The sequence below is a fragment of the Corythoichthys intestinalis genome, chromosome 7 (assembly GCF_030265065.1).
Source record: "Corythoichthys intestinalis isolate RoL2023-P3 chromosome 7, ASM3026506v1, whole genome shotgun sequence".
Classification (NCBI taxonomy): Eukaryota; Metazoa; Chordata; class Actinopteri; order Syngnathiformes; family Syngnathidae; genus Corythoichthys; species Corythoichthys intestinalis.
In genome coordinates this window covers 33283767-33307641 of record NC_080401.1, presented here as the reverse complement: position 1 = coordinate 33307641, position 23875 = coordinate 33283767, and the positions used below count along the sequence as shown (strand labels likewise).

At 38.0% G+C, this 23875-nt stretch overlaps 1 protein-coding gene across 13 annotated transcripts in view; it reads left to right on the top strand.

Moving 5' to 3' along the window:
- The window catches only part of dab1a (DAB adaptor protein 1a), a 552095-nt gene that overhangs the window by 370354 nt on the left and 157866 nt on the right, over positions 1 to 23875 (top strand). For all 13 annotated transcript variants that reach the window (XM_057840958.1, XM_057840955.1, XM_057840956.1 and 10 more), the window contains one exon: positions 8109 to 8321. In XM_057840958.1, the coding sequence (XP_057696941.1) occupies positions 8252 to 8321 (70 nt within the window). In that variant the 5' untranslated portion in view covers positions 8109 to 8251. The remainder of the gene's footprint in view (positions 1 to 8108; positions 8322 to 23875) is intronic.

The window sequence follows — 23875 nt, the reverse complement described above, 5'->3', positions numbered from 1 at the left end:
TAAATGTCTGAACTCCTCGTTTTAATTATATTATACATTCCCAAGGGACATGAAGTTTTCTCCAATGTGGGTTTGTTTATGTTCAACAGCAAGAGGTTTTTGATAGAGAAAGAAAAAAGAAGTCAAAGAATGAAAATGAATTATTTTATCTGCTGCTTCACGCTAATCCTCACCAAAATACAATGTGTCTTGCCTTTTCCCTGTATAGTTTACTGGAGTTAGAACCCTGCGGCTGAATTGTGTGGGACATGGCTGAAACATTTTTGTTGAAATTCATAAGTTAATAGGGTTTATAGGATTTAAAGGCTCCTCTCCAAATTTTTTTTTTACCAGGAAGAAACTACAAAAGTGTATTATTTTTCTGAAGCTGCTGTGCCAGCCGGACCTGTAGTCACATATTGATCCTTTGTTGGGCACTCATTTAAATACCATATTGGCCCGAATATAAGACTGCCCTGATTGTAAGAAGACCCCCTCTTTTTCAAGAGTTTGAAAAAAAGACTTTTTGAACACCAAATTTTTATACAGAAAATAATTACAGTACATCCAAAACAAATGATTATAACAATATATTCGAGAGAAAAAGCATGTTATTTTGCCTCATTCAAATCTTAATATCTGAACATTTAAATATTGTAAACTAAAGTGCAATCACATTCGTAAATGAATGGCTTCTGGGTTTTGAAATGTAAATAAACCAATCTATTGTGATAAAACAACAAAATTGCAATAAGTGCATTAACCATCAAAGTGAAGTCTAATTGTAACTGTAGTCTTGAAACAAATCTGAATAAGGAAAAACATTGCAATAAAATAATGCAAACTGGTTAAACTTGAGAGTAGCTGAGATCTGTCATGACAGAACATCGCTTCAATGATATGTCGCCATCTACCGTCGTGAGTGGGTATAATGTCTAGACCGCGAATATAAGACAACCCCATCTTTTTCAGTCTTATTGCAATGTAAAAAAAACAAAGTCTTATATCCGGGCCAATGCGGTACTATGAAATGTTAAAAATCAACATCAGAGCGGGTTTCTTTCTGGTTTTATTAATTTTAATTGAATGCATTTAGTTTTTACTTGCATTTGTTTGTTTTATAAATGCATATTTTTAAAAAAGTGCACAAACATATGGTAATTGTATTAATATTATCTAATTATAATCAGGGGTGAAAGTGGACCGGAACGGTCTGGAACACCAGTCCGGTATAAAATTCGGGTGCTGAATGGTGCTTTGAACCCACAAAATATGACGGCAATTGTCGAACCTCCATGTTAAAAAAAACAACAAAAAACTGCCAGGCTGCCACACACGCATCTCCAAGAAGAAATCTATTTACTAACGTCAGATTTACATTCACAGCTGTTAACAACAAGCCTAATAAAGTGCTTGTGTGGCATAATCCGTTTCCACGAATATTTATTATTTATGTATTCCACGGACAGCACAGACCTCCGCAGCTGCAGCAGATATCTGAGTCTGCCGAGTTCCGTCGATGTGCGCATGCGCTCAGCTAACTAGCCTCCCTGGCCTGCACTCCAGTTATCAGTTCAATTGGCTGACATACTGACATGTGGTCAGCATGGATAGTTAGCTCTGATTGGTTCAATTGCACATGTTTTCTGGGACAACAAAAAACGAACAAGCTTGTTGAATTAATGCTATTAAAAAAAGGGCAATGCAATGGAAAATTGATCAGATCTTTAAGAGAAAGGAAAGCGTTGAAGAGACATTTTATTTTCTCTTTTGGGGAGGTTTAGAACATCATGTTAACCCTATAATGCCTGACCTCAGAAATATTGAACAGAAAATTGAGATATTTTTTCAATTTGAAAGTTTTATGTTGTCCTTTACGTAATATATTTATTTTTCAAATCAATTTGTATATACTGTATATGTTCTCTAATTTGTATCATAAATGATACATCAAGCATTACGTGCAGTTCCCATGCAAATATAACTAATGTGAGATTCAACACAATAAGGTTTTACACATTTTTTATTTACTGCAATGAGGTCCAGAAATGCTTGTCTCAAACTGTGATACATTTGGTATTTTTGTCCATTTACATATGTTAGGCTTCTTATTTCCTCATTATATACAAAAGTCAATGTTTGTGTTATCTTCAAAATATATTCCACTGTGCATAATATGTTATTTGTACTTATTTTGTTCATGTATGTTACTTTAAAATACAATTTTGAATGAAAATCAGTTCCTTATATATGCCTTGTTACAGTAAGTGCAATGCAGCAGCCTAATGCATGCATGGCGAACTTTTTATCAGGCATTTCCAGCAAGAAATTCTAGCCACTTTCGCAACCGAATATAATAATATGTTTTAATATGTAGTATTGATTATATTTAAAAATGCAAAAATGATTAATCAACAAAAAATACTATAATGACTATGAGTACATAAACAAATAAGTTATCTTATTAAAGTTTAGTCACTTGCCCCATAAAACTGTTGTTGTAGATCCCAGCCTTACAATAAATGCCACCTATTTTATGCTCACTGTTTTTATATCGTATGATGCTAATTCTTTCCATGATTTTTAAAACATTTTTCTTATTTTGTGTTTTTTTAAACTGGTAATTGTTATATAATGGCAACCAGCATTGTTAGCACTGATGCAGCAGGTGTTTGAAAAATGAAAATTATTTTATACCTTTGTATTTGTGTTTGATAGATGTCAATTTCTTTGTATTTAGCTTTACAGTTTACCTCACCTGGAGTGTAATAAACCACCTGAAAACCATCAACATTGGACTTCTTTAGAGACTGTTCAAAATTTGCCAAGCTAGTCAGTATATGCATATGGTTGATTATATAAACCAAAGCCGATCACAAAATCGATTAAAATTTTTTCCTGATCTCGATCTTAAAATCGCCGAGCCCTAATTTAACTATGTTGAAGTGCATGGAGTAGCTTCATTTAAACAGAAGTGTGCTTTGCCAATATCTTGCGGCATCTGTAGATGATTGAAACATTTACGGTTGGCTCGTAAAGCCTAAATACAGATTTTATTTTTCACTATACATTCATTGCCATCTTTCATGAAAGTATTCGCCTAAACCTTAGCGGAGGTCTTCTTAAAATGATGTCCTTAAGCCTTAGAGGGCCTTCAGTGAACACCAAGTGGAGTGTGTGTGTTTTCTGGTCCAAGTGAAGGATTAACCGAACTGCTTTTCGTCAACCACATCTAGATGCCTCGTGAAAGGCTCGGGCTGGAAGGGGGTAAAGAACAAAATGAGAGGACACAAAAGGCAAGAGTGGGAGGACTGTGAAAGGAGGGTTTACGCTCCAGCCTTTCTCTCTCTATTTGACTTTCTTTGGCTTTCCATTTCCCCACTGCTCCTCCACTTTTAGCCCTTGTTCATTACCGTCCTCGGTTTTCTCACCCTTTACTTTTCTTCCCACTCATTTCTCTTCTCTCTAACCCCTCTCTCTCTCTCTCTCTCTCTCTCTCCTCCATCCATCCATTTGCTGTAGCCGCCCTGCAGATAATGCCTGTAATTGGAGTGACTCGCACTTTTCCAGTGTGTTTGGACCAGATAAAGAATATTGTCAGCGTTTTGCCGACACGGCCTCGTCTGGCGGAATTAAATGGACTCTGTTCTGTTCTGTCGGCAGCAAATTAAAAGGCTCTCAATTCATCTGCTCTCGCCCGAGGCTTACAGGGGGGGCCTTCTATTCACATAGAAACACGGTAGACAGGGTTGGGGATGGCGAGGAGGCTGGTCGGGAGACCCCCACTACCACCACCCTTCTTCGAGAAGTGCCCGCTGCTTTTTATTTCGTTCAAGTCCGCACTCGAGTAAAGGGAGATGGAGAAGAAGAGGTCAGGAATGATATTCTAAGGGGAACACCTATCCTCTGTGATTCATTCACTTGTTTTGGCACCTGACCACGCTTGACCGCATTCGCCTTTCCTTGCCTCATAGTGCAAATCTGAAAAGTGTATGGCTTCTATTGACATCTGCCACTGAACACACTTTGTTAGCTACGTCTCAGGTGCTAAAGTAAAGGTGTCAAAATCAAGGCCCATTGGACAAATCCAGTATATGGACAGTGAAAGTTTTACCTGGGCTTAAAACGTGTCATTTTTAAAATTATGATGCACAAACAAAGAGGAAAAAAATGACCCTGTGCATGACGTTTTACCATTGCTGGTCGTAAGTTTACCATATAATTACTTAAGGCAAAAATAGGTTGCAGAAAAATATTTATTTATATGCATTATAAACGAGAATATGGGGTGGGATTTAATATGTTCGTCTCAATCCCTTTCGAGCATTTTTGTTTTGTTATGTTTTTTCACTTATAATGTAAATAGTTGAAAGCTGAATAACTGTACTTGTTAAAATGAATGCAACTACCTGGAAAAGAAAATAATTTAATTTCTGTTTATATTACTATTTAATTTTATTCAATTTATGATTCTCAAACTTCGTGCTCTAAAAAAATGTTCAGTTTTGTTATATCACCATCATGAAGATTAAGCCACTAATGGCTATAGGAAAAATGAGTATTTTTATTCCTTTTAATTTAATTTATTTTTATTTTTTTGGTCATAATATTTCAACTTTATTCCTATCAAATTTTTTTATACAGAGAATGTGTTCTAATTTTCATGTAATATTATGACTTCATTTCTTGCGAACTTCCATGGTTTAAAAAAAAAAAAAAAAAAAAAAGTGTTATAAAAGTTTTAGAATCTGTGAAGTAGAGCACCAATCTTGATTAACCCTTTCAGAGCTAAGCACACTGCTGAAGGACATGACGCATTCGTGCCTCTAAATCAATAAATACACTGAATTTAGTTGCTCTTGCCGATTGTGGGAGATGATTGGACGGAAGTTTACCCTTCGAAATCAAATCATGAGGTTTAGCACACCCTCTTTGCTATTATTGGTTCTTTGAAAATGGCTGAGACAAAACGCAACTTCAAAAAGGCAAATGTAAGTGCTCATTTCTCATTAAAAACAATGTTAACTTTGTCATTGACAATAACCAATAAAAGCATGAATTATCCCTGACCAAAAAACATTGCACTTTGTTCTGGTATTTGTGTAGAGTAAAAATCAGCAAAGATTTATTTATTTATTTATTTATTTATTTTTGCCCAGCAGAAAAAAATGCGGGTCTGAAGGGGTTAAAAATACTTCAAATGTACAGTGGTACCTATATATTGAAATTTAATTTGTTCCAGGTTTTGAAGTCAAAATGGTCGTATGTCGAGCTGGATTTTCCCATAGTAATACATTATAATTCGATTACCGTATTTTTCGGACTATAAGTCGCACCAGAGTATAAGTCACATTTTTGGGGGAAATTTACTTGATAAAATAGAACAAATATGTCTTCTTGAAAGGCAATTTAAAATAAAAATACAATAAATGACAACATGCTGAATAAGTGTACAGTATGATAATGTTACATGATGCATAAATAACTAAATGTGAACGTGGTCGGTATGTTAACGTAACACAGCTATTAAGAGTTAATCAGATAACTATAGCATAAAGAACATGCTAAGAAGTTTACTAAACCATCAGTGTTACTCCAAAACACCAAAATAACATGTAAAATGATATAATCTTGTGTTAATAATTTCACACATAAGTCGCTCCAGAGTATAAGTAGCACCCCCAGCCAAACTATGGGAAAAAAAACTGCGACTTATAGTCCAAAAAATACGGTAATTCGTTCCACACCCCAAAATCCAACGCTAAATCCAAAATAAAATACAGGAGGTACAATCACAAATAGCAATTACACATCACAAAACAAATGAATTATAAATACAAATTGAAATAATAATAATAATATCATTCTAATAATAATGTAAGAAATCAGGTTCTAATGTGGCTGTTGTGTTTTGCATGCTGTTACTGAATGCACCGTGTGACAGACAAGAGGGTGAGAGAGATGCAGAAGAGCGGGAAGTTTTTACTTCCTTTTTTCATGTTCTGTTGTTGTTGGCGTTGGCTGCGGTATACAGTAGTTGTATTGTTGCACAAGTTTAAAGATAAAAAAAAAAAAAAAAAAAAAAAGTTTATGATTAAAAACTTGATGAAGCAGGCAACTTCTTTGCCGATGTTACAATAATGATAATTGAATAAAGATTGGCGAATGGAGATCGGAGGAGGACCGTCAAGATAGTAGACATATTGCGGCCGTATTGTCGAACACATTCACTGACGCGCGCACCACTCTCATATTTTTCTATCATTTCCATCTTAATTTCAATGGTAAGCATCACATTTTTCCTTTTTTCGCCACCTGCACTAACCATCTTGGGATCCATGTAGATTTCTCTCACAAGAAAATCCCCCGCGCTGCCGTCTTGCGGGTAAACAATGAAGTTGCGAGGTTGTTGTAACTCTTCGTATTGCGAGCATGTCGTTATATGTCAAGAAAAATGATTGGTCAAATTTTACGTCAGATGTTGAAAGGATCGTATGTCGAGGTACCACTTGATAGTTAAATTTTAGCAGGCTAATTACCCTGGATATTGTTAACTTTTTTAAAAAAATGTTGTTACTCATTATGTAAGAATAGTTATAAAGTAGAATGTGATTATCCCCAATTCTGGTGGAGCAAAACATGCAGAAAGACAATATAAGAATAGTGATGATTTCTCTTATTACAAACATTTTAAGTGATATATTTGGGAACCTAGAATAGAATGAAGAATGCACAGTACCCTCCATAATTATTGGCATCCTTGAAAAAGATATGTTTTTTTTAGCTTCTAATATTTTTTTTAATTCAAATAATACGGGACCTTAATGGAAAAAAAGAGAAAAAATCAACCTTCAATACAAGTGCATTCATTCAGTGGGGAAAAAATCCCACATAAAGAAAAAAATATTTGACATCAAATAATGTGTGTCACAATTATTAACACCCCTGGTGTTAATACTTTGTACAACCCCTTTTGCCAACAAAACAAGGTCTGGGGACTGAGATGGCAATGGGAGGAGCTTGATTTTGTGTCTGGTGAACAATTTCTGTGTAGATTTGGCCATATGTTTAGGGTCATTGTCTTGCTGAAAGACCCAGTGACGACCCATCTTCAGCTTTCGGGCAGAGGGCAACAGATTTTGATTTAAAATGTCCTGGTATTTCAAAGCATTCATGATGCCATGCACCCTAACAAGGTTCCCAGGGCCTTTGGAAGCGAAACAGCCCCACAGCATCACTGACCCACCCCCATACTTCACAGTGGGTATGAGGTGCTTTTCAGCATGTGCATCTTTCGTGGCACGCCAGACCCACTTGGAGTGTTTGTTGCCAAAAAGCTCAATCTTGGTCTCACACAAAAATACACACGGTCCCAGGCTTCAACTGGGACCGTGTGCTTTGATCAATAATTATGGAGGGCACTGTATTTGCAATATCAGTGTGATGACAGAACAGATTAAACGTTTATCTCAAAGTTCTGCTCCAAAAGTAAAAAAAGTGATGCATTAATACAACTGTGACAAGATCAGTTTACCCCAAAAGTAACTGCACTAGACATCCAATCCATTTAAACTGGGAGGGTGGCCCAGTTCAAATGGATTGGACATCTCCTTGCGACAAACTCATTTCATTTCACAGCAGGAAGATGAGAAAGAGCCACACGATTGAACTTCTGTCATTGTAGATGGCACCAATAGAGTTCAAATATGAGTTTGAAAAGAAAATGACATTGTCCGAAAACATTAACACTCAAAACACTTCAAGTTGTCTTCGGAAAAAACATGAAAACTCACAATGCTGAAAAACAGAGTTGTTGTTCTGTTTTGAAGTCGTCTGTTTAGTGATTCAGGACTGTTCTATGAGCGGCACCCATGCTGAGACACGTTATTGACAGGAAGTGTCGAGCAGGTCTCTCCACTCCACTGTTACCACGGGCAACATGCACTCAAGGCCCAGTCGAGCGGCTCATTGTCATGCTTGACAGCAGTCAAAACAAGCTCACCCTAAAATCAGGGATGGGCAAAATTTGGCCTCGAGGGCAATGCAATGGCTCAATGTGTATGCGACATGTGAAATTGCGTTTTGTAATCTCGTGCTTTATCTAAAGTGTCTTGTTTTTGTTCTCGCAGCTCGGCGTGGGTGTGCGCCGGATGTCGCGTCAGGGCTGAAGCCCCGCCACCCTCCCTCCCATGAGCCCGTGTGCCCGGACACACACACCCGGCGCCCACGCACGCACCCGCCAGCCCAGCCGAGACCGCTCGGAGCCTGAAGGATGTCGGCGGAGACGGAGCTGCAGCCGGCGGTCCGGCCTGGAAGCCTCAGGCGGGACTCCAGGAGGAAAGGTATGACAAATAGTACACATTAGAACCTTATCGTAGCAAGAATGTTGATGATTTTGACTTATTTCATCAAATTTTCTAATCTCAAAGAGTGGTTTATCATGTCTCATGTCAGAAACTGTGTAACCCAGTTATATTCTGGGGCTGCTTTGCTACACGTGGGCACACGGTGGCTTACCCCTGTAACACACCAGAAACGTCTACGGCGCGACAACGTTGCCGCTGCGACGACGCAGTGAAACGTGGCCATTAAAGTCAATCAGCCAATGCAAACCAGTCGCAGTGCGGCCGCGTGTTGGACGTGTTCCAGAACGGCTTAACGTGTCGCACGCGAAAACAACGGCAGAGTTTATTTATTTGACACGAGATGGGGCCCTCCTGCATCAGAACCACTAGGTAGGATCGGGCAGACCAGAAGTCACTCGTGTAAAAATACGGTGGATCCGGTCGATTTTCAAAATAAGATGCAGTCGTAACCAGTGTTGTTAATAAGGGCGTTAGAATATAACGGCGTTACCAACGGCGTTATTTTTTTTCAGTCGTGAGTAATCTAATTAATTGCTTTTCTCATCTTGGCAACGCCGTTACCGTTACTGAGGATGGAAAGGCGTGCGTTACTATGCGTTACTATATTGGTTGAATGACGCGAGAAAAGTCTGAGGGAGACCGACTCACCGAGACGACAGAGCAGAGCAGGAGTGGGGAGAAGGCAAAAACAGTTGTGACGCCGAGCAAACGCGATGCTAGGTGGGTCCAATAATACCTGACTGTAGCCAATAGCCTACAAACTACGCCCACATGATATGCTAGATGTGGTAGACATGGTAGATAACACATATATATAGAACTAGATGCGAAATGACAGACACATCGGCGTTAGCAACATGTACAGTGTAGGAACTAGATGAGTTAGTAAACAGCCGCCATCAAGCAGTAGACTTCTTAGGAAGGCTCTGTTGTAGAGAACCTTCCAAGCGAACCTAAGCAACTTTTTTATCTAAAATACTCCTAAATCGGCAAAATCTTGAGTTGAATCTATCTTTAAATGATGAAACAATTTTAAAACTCACATGTCGAAAGTAGACAGTGGTGAACTAATGCAATAATGGGAGCAATTTTAACAACTTTTAACGATCGATTCAGGGTAAAGGGTAAATTAGGGTAAAGAATTGGGCTAGGGCCAATTGTCCCAAAAACCTTATTAACTTCACATAGTGTGACCTATGTTTTTGAGGAAAAACAAAACATAAAAATTATCGCCAGTTACTTTGCCAAGTAACTACTCTTACATTCAGGTAACTGAGTTAGTAAAGCAGTTACTTTTTGGGAGAAGTAATTTGTAACTGTAATTAATTACTTTTTTAAAGTAAGATTAACGACACTGGTCCTAACCCCCTACTTTTCGAGTCCATCAGATCTCTTGTGGCTGTGGGTAGATTGGGTCACAGTTTACTTGTCGTTGTTGATTTCTTGCTGTCTTTTCTGCTATAATAATACCCAACACGGTATTGGGTCAGGTCAGTATCAACTCTGCTTTTAATCTCGGCGCATCAGTACCCCCGTGTTCAATACAAGTACAAAAGTGCAAAACAAGTAGGAACTAATATTCACATAGAAACTAAAATTATACAACATAAAATATAGAATATAAATGAATACTACATCACATTTGTAAAATATAAATACATAATAAATAAATAATAGCCCATACAAAAAAAATAAATAATACACAAATCCTGCTCACACGATTAAATTTATAAATTTCTGTGTGGCGCTTTAACTTGAGAAAATCCCTCAATAGAGCTTTAGAAAAATGTTCATAATAAAAAATATATATATTCATTGAGGCATTTCATTTGTAAAATACATGTTAAAATCTTTGTCATTGGGATTGCTTTTCTCTTTAGCACAGGACTTCTTTTTTCTTCTTTCTTTCAGATAGAAAGCTGACCAATACGCGGGGTCTGAAAGGCAAATGATTTTTTGTATTATCTTTAAATACCCGCTACTCTCGTGCGAGTTTGCAATCCTCACGTGAGCCGATCGAGCCGCTTCACAGACGCCCTGCTCGTAAGACGCATCCAATGGAAACTGACGCCTAGCATCTCTGTTGCGTTGACGCGCCGGCATCGCTCACGCGCAGTAGACGTTTCTGGTGTGTTACCGGGGTATGGTTCCGTCTCCATTCGAAAAATGACGCAATTCCGCGTGAAAACGATGCAGTATTCATGCCAGTCCCTAGGGGGCATTGCAGGGGGCGACAGCCAATGATGCACTTTTGACACCAACAACTTCCTCAGCCCGGAAGACAATATACCCGTCCATTCCAAGCAATGATATCTTTATTTTGCTCCAAAAAAACATTAAACATAGAGTGGTACCGCTACATACAAAGTTTATTCGTTCCAGGACCTTGTTTGGAAGTCGAAATGGTCGTATGTCGAGCAGGATTTTCCCATAAGAATACATTATAATTACATTTATTCGTTACACAGCCCGAAAACCTACACTAAATCCTTAATAAATACTGCTGGTACTATTACAAATGGCAATTACACATAGCAAAACAAATGAATTACAAATAAAAATCGGAATAATAATATAATATTAAATAATAATAATTCCTGTAATAATGTAACGAATCGCGTTCTGATGTGGCGGACATTTTTTGCTGTACCTGAAGGTACCGTGCGGCTGACGTGACAGAGAGAGGGAGTGATAAGGTTGAGAGTTACTTTCACTTTCAATGTTTTCTTGAGAACACCGTCAACTGCGAGGGACGGTAGGCGTTGCTCAAGTTGATGGAATAACTGATTAGAAACCTGACAAAGCTGGCGATTTATTTGGCGATGTTACCACAATAATAATTGTCACCTTAACTTATAAAGACTGGCGAACGGGGGTTGGGGGAGGACCGTGGAGATGGATTGTTGAGCCATTTCACAGATGCCCACCCAACGCTCATATTTTTCTATATTTTGCATCATCATTTCAATGGTAAGCGTCACCCTTTTCCTTCTTTCCTGTACCAACTTTTTTTTAAACCTGTGTTGATTTCTCTCACAAGAAAATCCGCCGTGCGTTAGTCGGCGGTGCTGTCATGTCGTCATATTTCGAGTATATCGTCGGATGTAAAAACAAATAGTGAGTCAAATTCTACGTCGGATGTCGAAAAGATCGTGTGTCGAAGTGATCGTATGTCAAAGTACCACTGTATTTAAATAAAAAATATTATTAAAAACAGTAAATTAAAGCCGATGTTCCGCGATGTTTGCTGCTTTTAATGTTAGTAGCAGCGCTGCGTACGCCCAATGTCACGTGTGCGAGTGCTGATGTCATCGGAGCGAGAACTTTCCATCGATATGGTTGCGGAGCATGCGCCTGCAATTGAATCCTTCCAGTTTGGAGCCAGGATTCAAAGGTTTGCGTCTTCGCCTTCCGTTCTCTCCGTATAAAGGCCATATAAAGGCGACGGCCATTCCGCAACGTAACGTCTTGGTGTCGCAGAGTCGCCATAGAGCAAGTCGGACATCCGGGCATTAATGACGTCACCAGCCACAACAAAGCGTCGCCATATTGGAAACGGGGCAAAAGACGAGTCACAAGCAGTTGCTCTGTCGTGCATTGTAATACGAACGCGTTGAACTTTTGTCTTATTTGCGGTCTTTTTTCCGTCGGAATGACTAAAAGTTGCTGTGTTGCGGGTTGTCACACAAGGAAGAGTTCGGAGCCGCATTTGAAGATCTTTATTCTTCCTCGTGAGAAGAAAAGGACAAGCAAATGGTTGAAAGCAATTAATCGAGGAACAGTAAAAGAAGACGGTTCCGTGGACTATTCTCGCCTGTGTGAACCTAAATCCAAGCACATTTACGTTTGCAGCTGACATTTTATTATTGGTGAGTAAACTTTAATTTTTGCCCCAATTAGCTGCTAGGATTCAATAGGCTAGGCAGTGGTTATTACCGTAACCGGCAACTAGCAAAGTGTTTCCTTTTACCGTGAACTGCTCTGATTAGTCAATCGGTATATTATTGACCTGGTGGGAATTGGTTATTTTGCAGTGACGTGTTCACGGCTAAATAATGCTTGGAGGCGAATTACCGTTTACGGCTGAAATAATCACTTCGTATATACTACCAATTTTCTTAGTTCCACATTGTACATATTCCACGTAATTGATAAAGGTTAACTTACTGGGTGACTTTATGAGGTAGTTGTAGATGTTTCCGAACTCCACTTCAGGCCATTCCTTTGTTTATCCAGCTATCAGCTGCAACTTTGTATGGGCAGCTTTGTAAGCCAATAAATGCTAATTTTAAATTGTATCGCCTCCTCGCGTCTGTCGGCAATGACTGGTGATAATTCTAAGTCACATTTAAGACGTTTTTATGAAAAAAGACGCAAAACACACCTGAAATATATGAATTTCAGACGTTTGTCTACGGAATGTTTAGCTGTGCATGCCCCCTTTGCAAAATGGCGACACGTTGCTAAGCAAGGTGACGTCATTGTGACATCACGCCGACTCCCTCCATGTAAACAGCCCCTTAAATCCATGCTAGCTACAAAATCTCCAACATTAACAAGGTTTGGCGTCAAATGAACTTTTCAGTCTGAGATACATTAAAGTCAATTTTGTTTGAGGGTTGCTTGGCTCTTAAATCTCTTCCGGTATGATAAAAAGGCATTATTTATGCATCATGTGAAGAATTGATTCGGAAGGTGATTGAAATTAGAAGGATGGAGATCTCAAGTCATAATGGATTGGACGCCCATCGCCATCACTGGCAGTGAAACATGATCACTCAATGCCAGCCATCCCAGTTCAAATAGTTGTTCATATAAAAGAAACTAAACAGGATAAAAATTTATAAAGAAGGTTAAAAACTACTTCTAAGAATAAAAATAACTACTATTGAAATTCAATGAAAAAATCCCATACATGTTTTTTTCCAGAATTCCACCCTGAGTCCCAGAGCAGGTGTGTCTGTGTGTGTGCGATGTCAGGGGCCAAGGTGGGCCGGGCAGGGAGCCCATCAGCCCAGCTGCTCGGTGCCACCTGGCTGGCTGTGAGCGCCGTGTAGCCATCTCCCAATAAGCACCTGACTGATGTAGCACAAAAAAAGCTGGACACAACTACAGCCAACACACACACACGCAGCTGCCAGATGTGCATGTGGAAGTGGATGCCCCTTATGTCCTGTTAGGAAACACCTCTGTTTCGCCACAATGGAAATCATCTTCGTCATTTGCACTTGTCTCTGTATTTGGGCGAGATGAAGACTCATTCTCGCACATTTACACATAGGCTACACAAGCACACTCGGCTGGGATTGAAGCCCAGAAGTGCATATGAGAGGTAAGATTAATGGTTTGCCTTCAGCATTGAGACTTTGGGGTGCTTTAACATCTCCTCTTTGCCTTTTAGCTTCCTCAAACACACGTAGGACAAACACACATGCACGCAACCTTCAAACCTTGTGTCAGTGTTTTTTTTTTTTTCAAATAATTTATTAAGTCCTCGTAGGAAATATCCGTGGAAAATGTGAAATGAGTAAAATAATAAATGAAGCGATGTAAAGGAGGGGAAATACTAGTGGATTGCAGAGAGGTGCTGTTACAAATAAAGGAAGATGAAAATAATAGCTGCTTCAAGATGTAGAAACAAACAAAACAAAAATTTTTTTTAAAATAGCAGTGTTTTTAATGAATAATCAAAATGTTTAAATCGAGCAATAGGATACATGAAAAATAGAATGAAGTGTAATAAATTAGTGAAAAGCATTAAGATTAAAAAAAAAAATAAGAAAACAATTAAAATACCTTTTAAAAAGGAAAGTAAATGAAAAGTAAAAGAAGTGAATTTAAAGGTAATTTAAAATAAAATGTTAAAATGTATAACAATATGAAAAAGGAAAAAAAAATGTTTAAAGGATCCACGGATAGAAAGACTTGTAGTTCTTAAAAGATAATGTTATTATGGGTTAAAATAATTTGATATTAAAACCCCTCTTGATATTTTCGTTTTTATGCAAATTTGTAACATCAGATTAACTAGTAGGTTGCCATTGTTGTTGATGTCGCAGGGCAGTGACGTCACTTGGTTACGCTGCCAGGCTTCCTGAGTAGGACTCTAGCGACATAAACATGTCATCTGTTCAAGCCTTTTAATTTGAACCCGAGAGGAACATTAATTAGCATGACAGCAATGTCGATATTTCACAAAACAAGAAGCAAAAGCAAAATGAACAGGAAAGACGGGATGAGACGAGATGAGAGAATGAAAAAAGTGTTCTACCAAAATGTGCTACACCTGTAAAACATCTACAAGAGGCGAATTTGACATCTAAAGTACTTCCATGCGCTTTCAGCTTGTTTTGTTTAGATACATACAGACAAAACATACTAAAGATGCCTTAAGAAAATACTTAAACTTAGTAATATCAAATAAGGGTTGTTTAAATACGCTACGTGACTAATGTGATCAACAAATCAACAATCTGCTTTAAAGGTACCACAAGAAAACACAATGCTTAAAAGTATGAGAGGGAAACTAAAGAAAAAAATTATGAAAAAATTAAGAAAAGGTAATAAAAGACTCAATAAAAACAACAAATAGTAAGTACTCGCCGCTTTTAACAGATGTGCATGTCTCGCTGCGTCGAATGAATTGCAGAAGACCGCTAGTGTTTGTCTAGTGAGTGACTAACTACGTCATCACCCCAAGCATCCATTGCGCGCTTAAAACATGGCATCCTCTGTTGGTCAAAATGTGTACTAAATATTGTAGATTTTAAATCAATGGCAATATTTTATGTGTTTCTAATAACATATTTTAGTAAAAAAAGAACAATTGTGGCTTAATAGAGCCTACTACTCTTTAAGTCCGAGGTTCCCTTTAAAATTAAATAATACACACTCTTTGAAAAGTATGATATAAAAAGCGAAAAAGTATTACACCAAAATAATGACAGTTGGTGGAAATCCTGTACAAAGACAGCAAAAAAAAAATTACAAATGATATAAAATGATAATAAATATAAGAAAAATGCTTTGATAAAATAGTTTTTGAAAAGCACAATATGAAAAAATGGGAAACAATTTTAGGTAATAAACACTATGCAAAGCTAGTAAATAGAAAGCATTAACACAAAAAATCTATTGAAATACAAACTAAATATGAATACAATATAAATGAAAATTGATTGTTGATTAAAATAAAAAAATGACAAAAATTGAATTAAAAATGTCATAACAATTTCATAATAAATAGAAAGACACCAAGTTTAGAATCCACTACAACAAGACATTGCAAAATCTGAGTTGCTCAAGCCTGTATTATCATCAACATGAAAAAGACTCCTATCTCTCACTTCCTTGTCGACAGACTGCAAACTTGCAGTGGGAACTCATCACTCGTTTTATCTGGGTCATTCCTTCTCAAACGCACGCGCACTTAAACACTTGCTCGCACACACACAGACGGGGTAGTGTGATGAAAGTCCAATGCAACCATTCAGCACACAATAGAGTATAGTAAAGTTTGCTGATGTTGTTATTATGTGTACGACGTCAGCCGAGCCGGCATGTGCGTCACGTCTCTATTTGGATATCACTCTTGGCGTCCTTTAAATGAAAATGGCCCCTTAGCTGATCATCATTAAGTAGGAGGATCTCAGCAGGATAGTCCCTCACTCCTCCGACGTCCTCTTCCTCCTCCTCCTGACTCCTAAATGACCTTGCGGGAGGATGCGCGACGAGCACAGACTAATGTGAGGCAGAGCCGTTTAATCTCCCGCCTTTTGTCTGCCAGCTCTGCTCTGAATGACAACGAAGCGAAGTCGCATCTAACGCACGCTGTGTCACTTCCTTGGTGACTTTTGATCTTTTGCTTTCTGTGGCGCCAGACTTTGCTTAGTTTTTTTCCCATTCAATTACCATGACAAAGAGAGAGATAACCCATGGCCTTTGTCGATTTGAAGGAGCCCTAACTTTTTTTCTTTGCTCGGCACGACGGCCGACAGGTCGCTGTTATTATTACTGGTCAAGCTTTTCTCGTAACCGCTTAATCTTCGGAAAATCCGTAGGGATTGGGTCCATCCCACGCTCAAAATTGCCTCTGAATTAGGCAACACTCCAATCCCAAATACTTGGTCTTCAGAACTTTTTGGTAACTAGTTGGCAGTGTTGGTAATCTTACTTTAAAAAACTAATTAGTTACAGTTGCAAATGACTTCTCCCAAAAAGTATTTGAGGTAATAACTCAGTTACCTAATTGTCAGAATAATTAGTTACACAGCAAAGTAACTGGCATTACTTTTCATTTTCTGTATGTTATTACATCATACATTACACTCTGTTCTTTCACATCAAAGATGTTAATATTAGGGCTGTCAAACGATTAAAATTTTTAATCGAGTTAATCACAGCTTAAAAATTAATTAATTGTAACTAATCGCAATCCAAACTATTTATAAAATATGCCATATTTTTCTGTAAATTATTGTTGGAATGGAAAGATAAGACACAAGACGGATATATACATTCAACATACTGGACTTAGAATACACAATATTCTAATTTCCTGACTGTCTCAGGAAATTAGAATATTGTGTATTCTAATTTCCTGAGACAGTCCTGTATATATACACAGGACCGTCTCAAAAAATTAGAATATTGTGTATTCTAATTTTCTGAGACAGTCCAGTCCTGTACATAAGTACTGTATTTGTTTATTAAGACAATAAATCAACAAGATGGCATTAACATTAGTAACATGTTGAAGCGATCCATGGATAGAAAGACTTGTAGTTCTTAAAAGATAAATGTTAGTACAAGTTATAGACATTTTGTTAAAACCCCTCTTAATGTTTTCCTTTTAATAAAATTTGAAAAAATTTCAATCAAAAAATAAACTAGTAACTCGCCATTGTTGAAGTCAATAATTACACAAAGCTCATGGTGCTGAAACCCATAAAATCAGTCGCACCCAAGCGCCAGCAGAGGGCGACAAAACACCAAAAAACACAAGTAACAAGTGGCAAAGAGATCTGGCATTCCCAATCAAAATAGCTATGCAAAATACACATAAAACTTACTCAGACTTTGCCTTGGTTAGATATCTAATTAATTTAAAACTCACCATTGACACCTTGTGGTGTATTTCAATCACTACCTTACGTAGTTAAAGACACTGTGGAAGAAAGGCAGGGAGCCAACGTAACGTCCCGCTCGGTGACGTCAACAGTGGCGAGCTATTAGTTTATTTTTTGATTAAAAATTTTACAAATTTTATCAAATTTTAGATTTTAATTAGTCTCCTTGAGACTTTTGCTTGATTCCGGTTACATATAATTTAGTATCATTGTATTGTTGGACAGGATTCTTTGAGAAGCTTATATAATATTTGGACACTAAAATTCATGATGATTTTTGAAGCTGGTGTCAGGAACAAATTATTTTTCTGACTGTTAGTTTTGGTCTGTTGTCTCTGTTGTCAAGTAATGTTGAGTTATATAGCCCTAAATCATCAAAAGATATAAAAGTATTCAGATACTAGCACTAATTAATAAACAGTTGACTATATAAAAGTTTTAATTAAAAGCAATTAATGCTACAAATAAGGGCCAAGGACAAACGCAAAAAAAAAAGTATCTAGGGACAAAATAAAGACATGGAAGACACATAAAAAGGGAGGGAACCTTCTTTCCGGATGTCCAATCCAAGATGAATGCCAACCATGTGACTGATCTGGTTAATCCTATTAACTGCCACAGTTTGCTGCCACACTAGTCCATAGATGGACTGCATCTCATAAAGACAAAAAAGAAAACTGTTTTGATCATCATCACACAACCCCTCCACCCAACACAAGAATTGGGGGGAAAATAAGAGAGTTCCACATGTAAGTTTAGCTAAATGCAAGTGCATAAAATACTTTTTAAGTTGAGGTTTAAACATTGCTACCCAGGAAACCATTAAAACTTCCATAGGTAAGCAATTCCATTATTCTGGAGCCCGAATATATCTGTTTTTTCCCTCGGATAACTAAAGAACATAGGTTTCGGGAAGGGTGGTCGGGGTACAAAAGTGGTAGCCTGTGTAATAATCCATAAATAAGAAGGAAAACCTTGAAGTCACAACGTAAATGGACCGTTTGCCAGTATAAGTAATGTGATAAAACTTTTTCGTCCTCGTGAAAAGTCTTGTTGCGGCCTTTACTACTAATTGTAGGCTTTTAACGCTAGACAGGGAAGACCAGAGAGCAACACATTTCTGTCGTCAAGGTGAGACCTAACAAATGCGTCAACTCTGGTCTCTGCATCACTAGTGAATAACTGTAGGCTCTTTACTATGTTTTTAACCATAATCCTACAGTAATTCATTGTACTGTAGTGTAATTGCATTATCCAAGCAAGACATGTGGACAACCCCATCTGCCTTCATTTTACAATGCAAATAGGATAACAACTGACACATACAGGCACTGCTGAAAGCACACAGGCAAAGAAAAAAAAAAAAAAAAAAAAACGGTGCATGTTTCCATGTCTCCAATGTATGATTGGCCCACACATAATCTGTTTTGGTGTGGATATTATGCACACATACAGTCTATCTGGAGCAATCACTGTAGCTATTGAGCCTAATATTTGTCCCCAGGGAATTCTAGGACACGGACAACAGTATTTTTAATGTGTGAGTGTGCGTGTCCTCCGTGAGCAGTAATCAGATCCGTTCCCGCCAATCAAACCCAAGACGGAATTGAATTGGCTCATTGCTGATGAGGTACTCTATGCTGGGCAGAAGTGGCTACAAGAGGACAAAAAAAGTCCTCCTATGACACATTGTGTGACCTCTTTGTTCTTTGCTTTGGTCCCCTTCATTTGCCTTTTTTCCGAAAAATCATACATAATTTCTTCGTGCAATTGATTAAAAGTTTAGAAAATATTTTATACAAATACCATAATTTCTAGACTATTAGACAGACCTGACTACAGTATAAGCCACACCGATCAGATTTCCAAAAGACATGCAGATCATTTCCCTGCAAAAGTCCATCAATAAGTTGCACAGGACTATAAGTCTCAAGGTTCAAAGCGGGGTAAAAGTTTGGTTTGAAATTCTGAAAATAAAAGTAATTGTCTCATTCGAGAGAAATGTTTCATCAAAATGTATTAGTTTTTTTCCTGTCCTGTTCAGCTGCATTTTGACATACAATTAACAACAACAACAACAAAAGATTGAAGTACAAATCATAGACTTCATATTATGAAGTCTATGTACAAGTAAAAAAAAAAGTATCCTGTGAAAAGAATACTCAAGTAAAGAGTAACTTTGTGAGTAACTGCTTACAGTGTGATATTTCTTTTTAACAATAGTATATTTGTTTTCTCGATAAAACATCATTACATGACCATATTACGCTAAAAAACAAAATCATCAAATTCATATTAGAAAAATTAAACATTACCTGTCCAAGGAGCAAGTGCGCCCTCTGGTGGAGAATAATACATATTTCCCACCATAAATTGAAAATTATTTAGCGCTTTTCCAACTTTCAAGGCACTCAAAGCACTTTACACTACATCGCCATCTACCTACTGGGGACTCAGCACCAGGAGCAATGTGGGGTTCAGTATCTTGCTCAAGGATACTTAGGCAAGTTCAGCAGGGCAGAGAATCGAACCCACAACTATTGGGTTGGGGGGGGACAACTACTCTACCACTGAGCCACGCCATCAGTGTCAACTGTGTCAACTAAATTGCTGCTCAGAGAAAGGCTCAAACAAATCCGCGCTTTTGAGTAATTCTTGACTCTATGTCAAATAGTTTTAATTTTTACGGTGCTTTAAAGACACCACATGATTGAACAGGCCGGCGTGATCATATGAATTCTGAAGACAAACCTGCGTCTGATTATGTGACTATTGTTATGTCTGATTGAAAAATGGAGTCATGTGATTATTGTTGCGATATCCCATTGGCGAAACTGGTAGACCCACTGTCAGTATTGTTTGCAAAAAATAAAGTCAATATGTAGAATAAACAGGGAAAATGTAACGACTCTAGTGTAGCGCAAAGTAGCGGAGTAAGAGTAACGTTTCATCTTCACAAATCTACTCAAGTAAAAGTAAAATGTATGGCGTGGTAAAACTACTCTTAAAAATACATTTTTCTCATAAATTTACTCAAGTAAATGTAACGGAGTAAATCTAATGCACCTCTTTGCTTCGGTAACCATCAACTCTAAGGTATATATTTTTTCTTTAAACAAAAATCATGATAATAAAAAAAATATATATATGTATATATCGTTACATACTGCATTACAGTATAATTTCTACGTGACAAGTAATCATTGTGGGGACATCATGTCACACCTTTTCTCGCTGTTCTACCTCTCCAAACTCAAACCCACAATGTTATCTTTGCAGCCAAGCAAGCTAACTACTAGCCTACTGTAAATCAGTTGGTGGAAGTTCTTTGCGTGTGGAAGGTTCAGAAAGCATAACACTCTCAGATCTTAAAAGAGCATTCTCAGGGGTTAATTTGAGTCGGATCTTGCCAGAACAAGATCTGGCACCTCTTGATTTTGGCCTTCCTGTGTTTCGGGACTTATTTGGGCAGATCCGGCACCTCTTGCGCATATAGAATAATAATAATATTAAAACGCTGGGGGGAAAGAAGGAGAGGAGTCGTTGATGGCATTCTCCACTTTATTGTGGCAACAATAAGAAAACAATAAACAAAATAAGTGTGGACAGCCGTCACATTCGACCGCAAACTTTTGCTTCTCCCCCTCGCTTCCTACTACTCACAGCTCTCCAGCCCCAGTGTCGCTAAAACGGATCGTGCATAGTGTCTTGTTTTGAGCTTTTTGTTGACAAAGTTATCGAACACATGACGTGCTGACAACTTTGTTTCTTTATTAACACATGGAGCTAACAGCACGAACACAGCTTGGGGCTCTTGGCAGGCTGTGTCTCTCTATCGCTCTTCCGCATCACGTGACCAAAACAACAGTAACGTTGCGTGCACTTCAGGGTGCCTCAGAAAACATTATAACAGAATATTACACATAGTTACGGACAAATTCATTTACACAACAAATCCCAAGAATTGCATGTTGTTTATAAAAATGTAACGTCATTTGAAAGAATCGGGGATTTGCTGATGCACTGAAAAGCTGGACCAACAAATCACGCCCCTGATATTTATGAAAAAATAAATGAATAAAAAATTGAAATTTGCGGCATCTGGGGAGCAAGCAGCCAGGATCAAATGGTATTTCAACATCCCAAAAAGACAGTTGCATTTACTGTATTTTTTTCAAAAAGAAGGAAGATGGTTCAAAACGAGTCAGAAAAGCACAGAGAAAGAAAAAAAAAAAAAAGAAAAGTCCCACAGCCTGGCAAATGGGCATTTGCGTTTTGTTTTCAGCACCATTTACTGCGTATGCTCCGGGACTTGTGCCCGTGTCGTCATCTCTGCCCTGTCATATGTACTTTGCGTTCCGGCAACTAATAATTTACAAATTAAGCACTGAGTATACTGGCAGCTGAACCTAGACTGTGCTATTTGCTCTGTAGTCACCCACTGAGCAAACTTTAGTCTGAAAAGGGTGAGATAACCATCAGACAAGTTACACATACATTGCAAACTATTTACAGTTCTTTGATGTGAAACAGCGGTCTCCAAATTATTCCACTTTGGGCCGCAGTGGGTGCTGGATTTCTTTCCAACAAAACGGGACAACACCTTTGCACCAATCTGGTGTCTTGATAGTCTAATCAGTTGATTGTAGTCAGTTGCTGCTTGTTTTAGCAGAAACCTCATTGGTTAAACGGTCTGTGCTCGATCGGTAGGAACAAAAACCAAGACCCACAATGGCCATTGAATACTGGTTTGGGCATTCCTGATGTAAAACAACAGTTATACATTATAGGATTTTAATATATATAAGAAGATACAGTGCTACCTCTATTTGTGACATTAATTGGTTCTAGAAGTAGTCTTATAAACTGACAATTCTGTAAGTAAAGAGGTGTTTTCCATATAAATGTCCTAATCCATTCCAAGCCCCCAAAATTCAGACATAAATCTTTTAGAAAGCATAAAAATGCATCACAACATGTAACAAAAACATGTTACAATTACATTATTGGAAAGTAAACAGAAAATGAAAGTTGTGCATAATGTAAAATACAAAGAATAGAGTAAAGAATAAAAGTTAATACATGTAAAGCTGTCGGAACACCCCATAGCCCGAGAGGCGAATGAAAAGGAGGCTGGGAAACACAAATATACAAACAGAAGAAGTCCCTCTTAGTCAATTGGATGCCAGGAAGATGCTAGGCAACATAGCCATAGTATGTTATGTTCAGGGAGCTGTGAGTAGCAGCCCTTACTGTACGTATTTTTGTATCTAATCTCCTGACATTTCTTTTGTAACAAGAGGCAATATTTTCCCATTGAGGCATGTCTTAATTTGAAAATTACGTTTGTAGAGGGTCCGTGTCTCTTTTGGTAATTGGATATTACATAAATAGAAAAATCGAAAAATAGAAAAACGGCTGGTTATTTGGTTTTCGCTTTAAAACGGAAAAATCTAAATTGAAATACAGCTTGATTTTCTTGCTTCTTATCTAGAACGAGTAAGGAAAAGTCCCAAAACAGTTTAATTTTTAATTTTAAATTCTTTACCCAAAATAGAATTTAGCACGAGACAAAAATCGAAAAATGGTCCGTATATTTGTTTTTAGTTACCAGAAGTTCTCCTACTGACCGGGAGATGGCGACAGCTTGACGCCTACACATATGCCTGCCATCCGTCGGTCTTTGTCAGTCACGTGCCCAAACTAGCGGACGCGCCCCCAGGCGCCATTTTGGGTGTACCGCGGATGTAAACAAACCAGAGCAGGAGTAGCCAGGGAAGCAGTGAGTTTTTAAACCGTTTTAAAACTTTTTGTTTCAAGCATGAGAGGATACCGTACAGGGACAAACTTATCAAGGAGGCCAGGGATCGGTATTTGGCTAAATTGTCGACTATCAATAATATAGATCCGTACGACCTCCCTACAAAAGAATGGAGCTCCGACGCCACATTACTGCCTCCAACTTCATCGCTGGATATAACAAACTACCTCGTTTACGGTATCATTGCTTACACATATGAACAGTTTAAACTATAAATCTCTCGAAACTCACGGACATTTCTCGAATGGCTGGGTGCAGGATCTCTCAGCATTTCGACCGCAGGACTGCGACAACACGGAACGCTAAAGAAGACTTTTGGATCTGCTCTCGTTGCTCCTCCAAGAAACATGATACAGCTCTCACTTGAACCATAGACCATGCTTGAACATTGTTGAACTTGAATTGTAAATGGTGTTATACTTATATAGCGCTTCCTTGAATATCATCTTAAACATCACATGACTAAAACAGGTGAAGGAACTGTCATAATGACATGCAAATTCATGTATAGTGCACAATATATTGTTTCAGTGTTGACATTGCCATGTAAAGATGTGCACTTCTCTCAACGCAGGACTTGA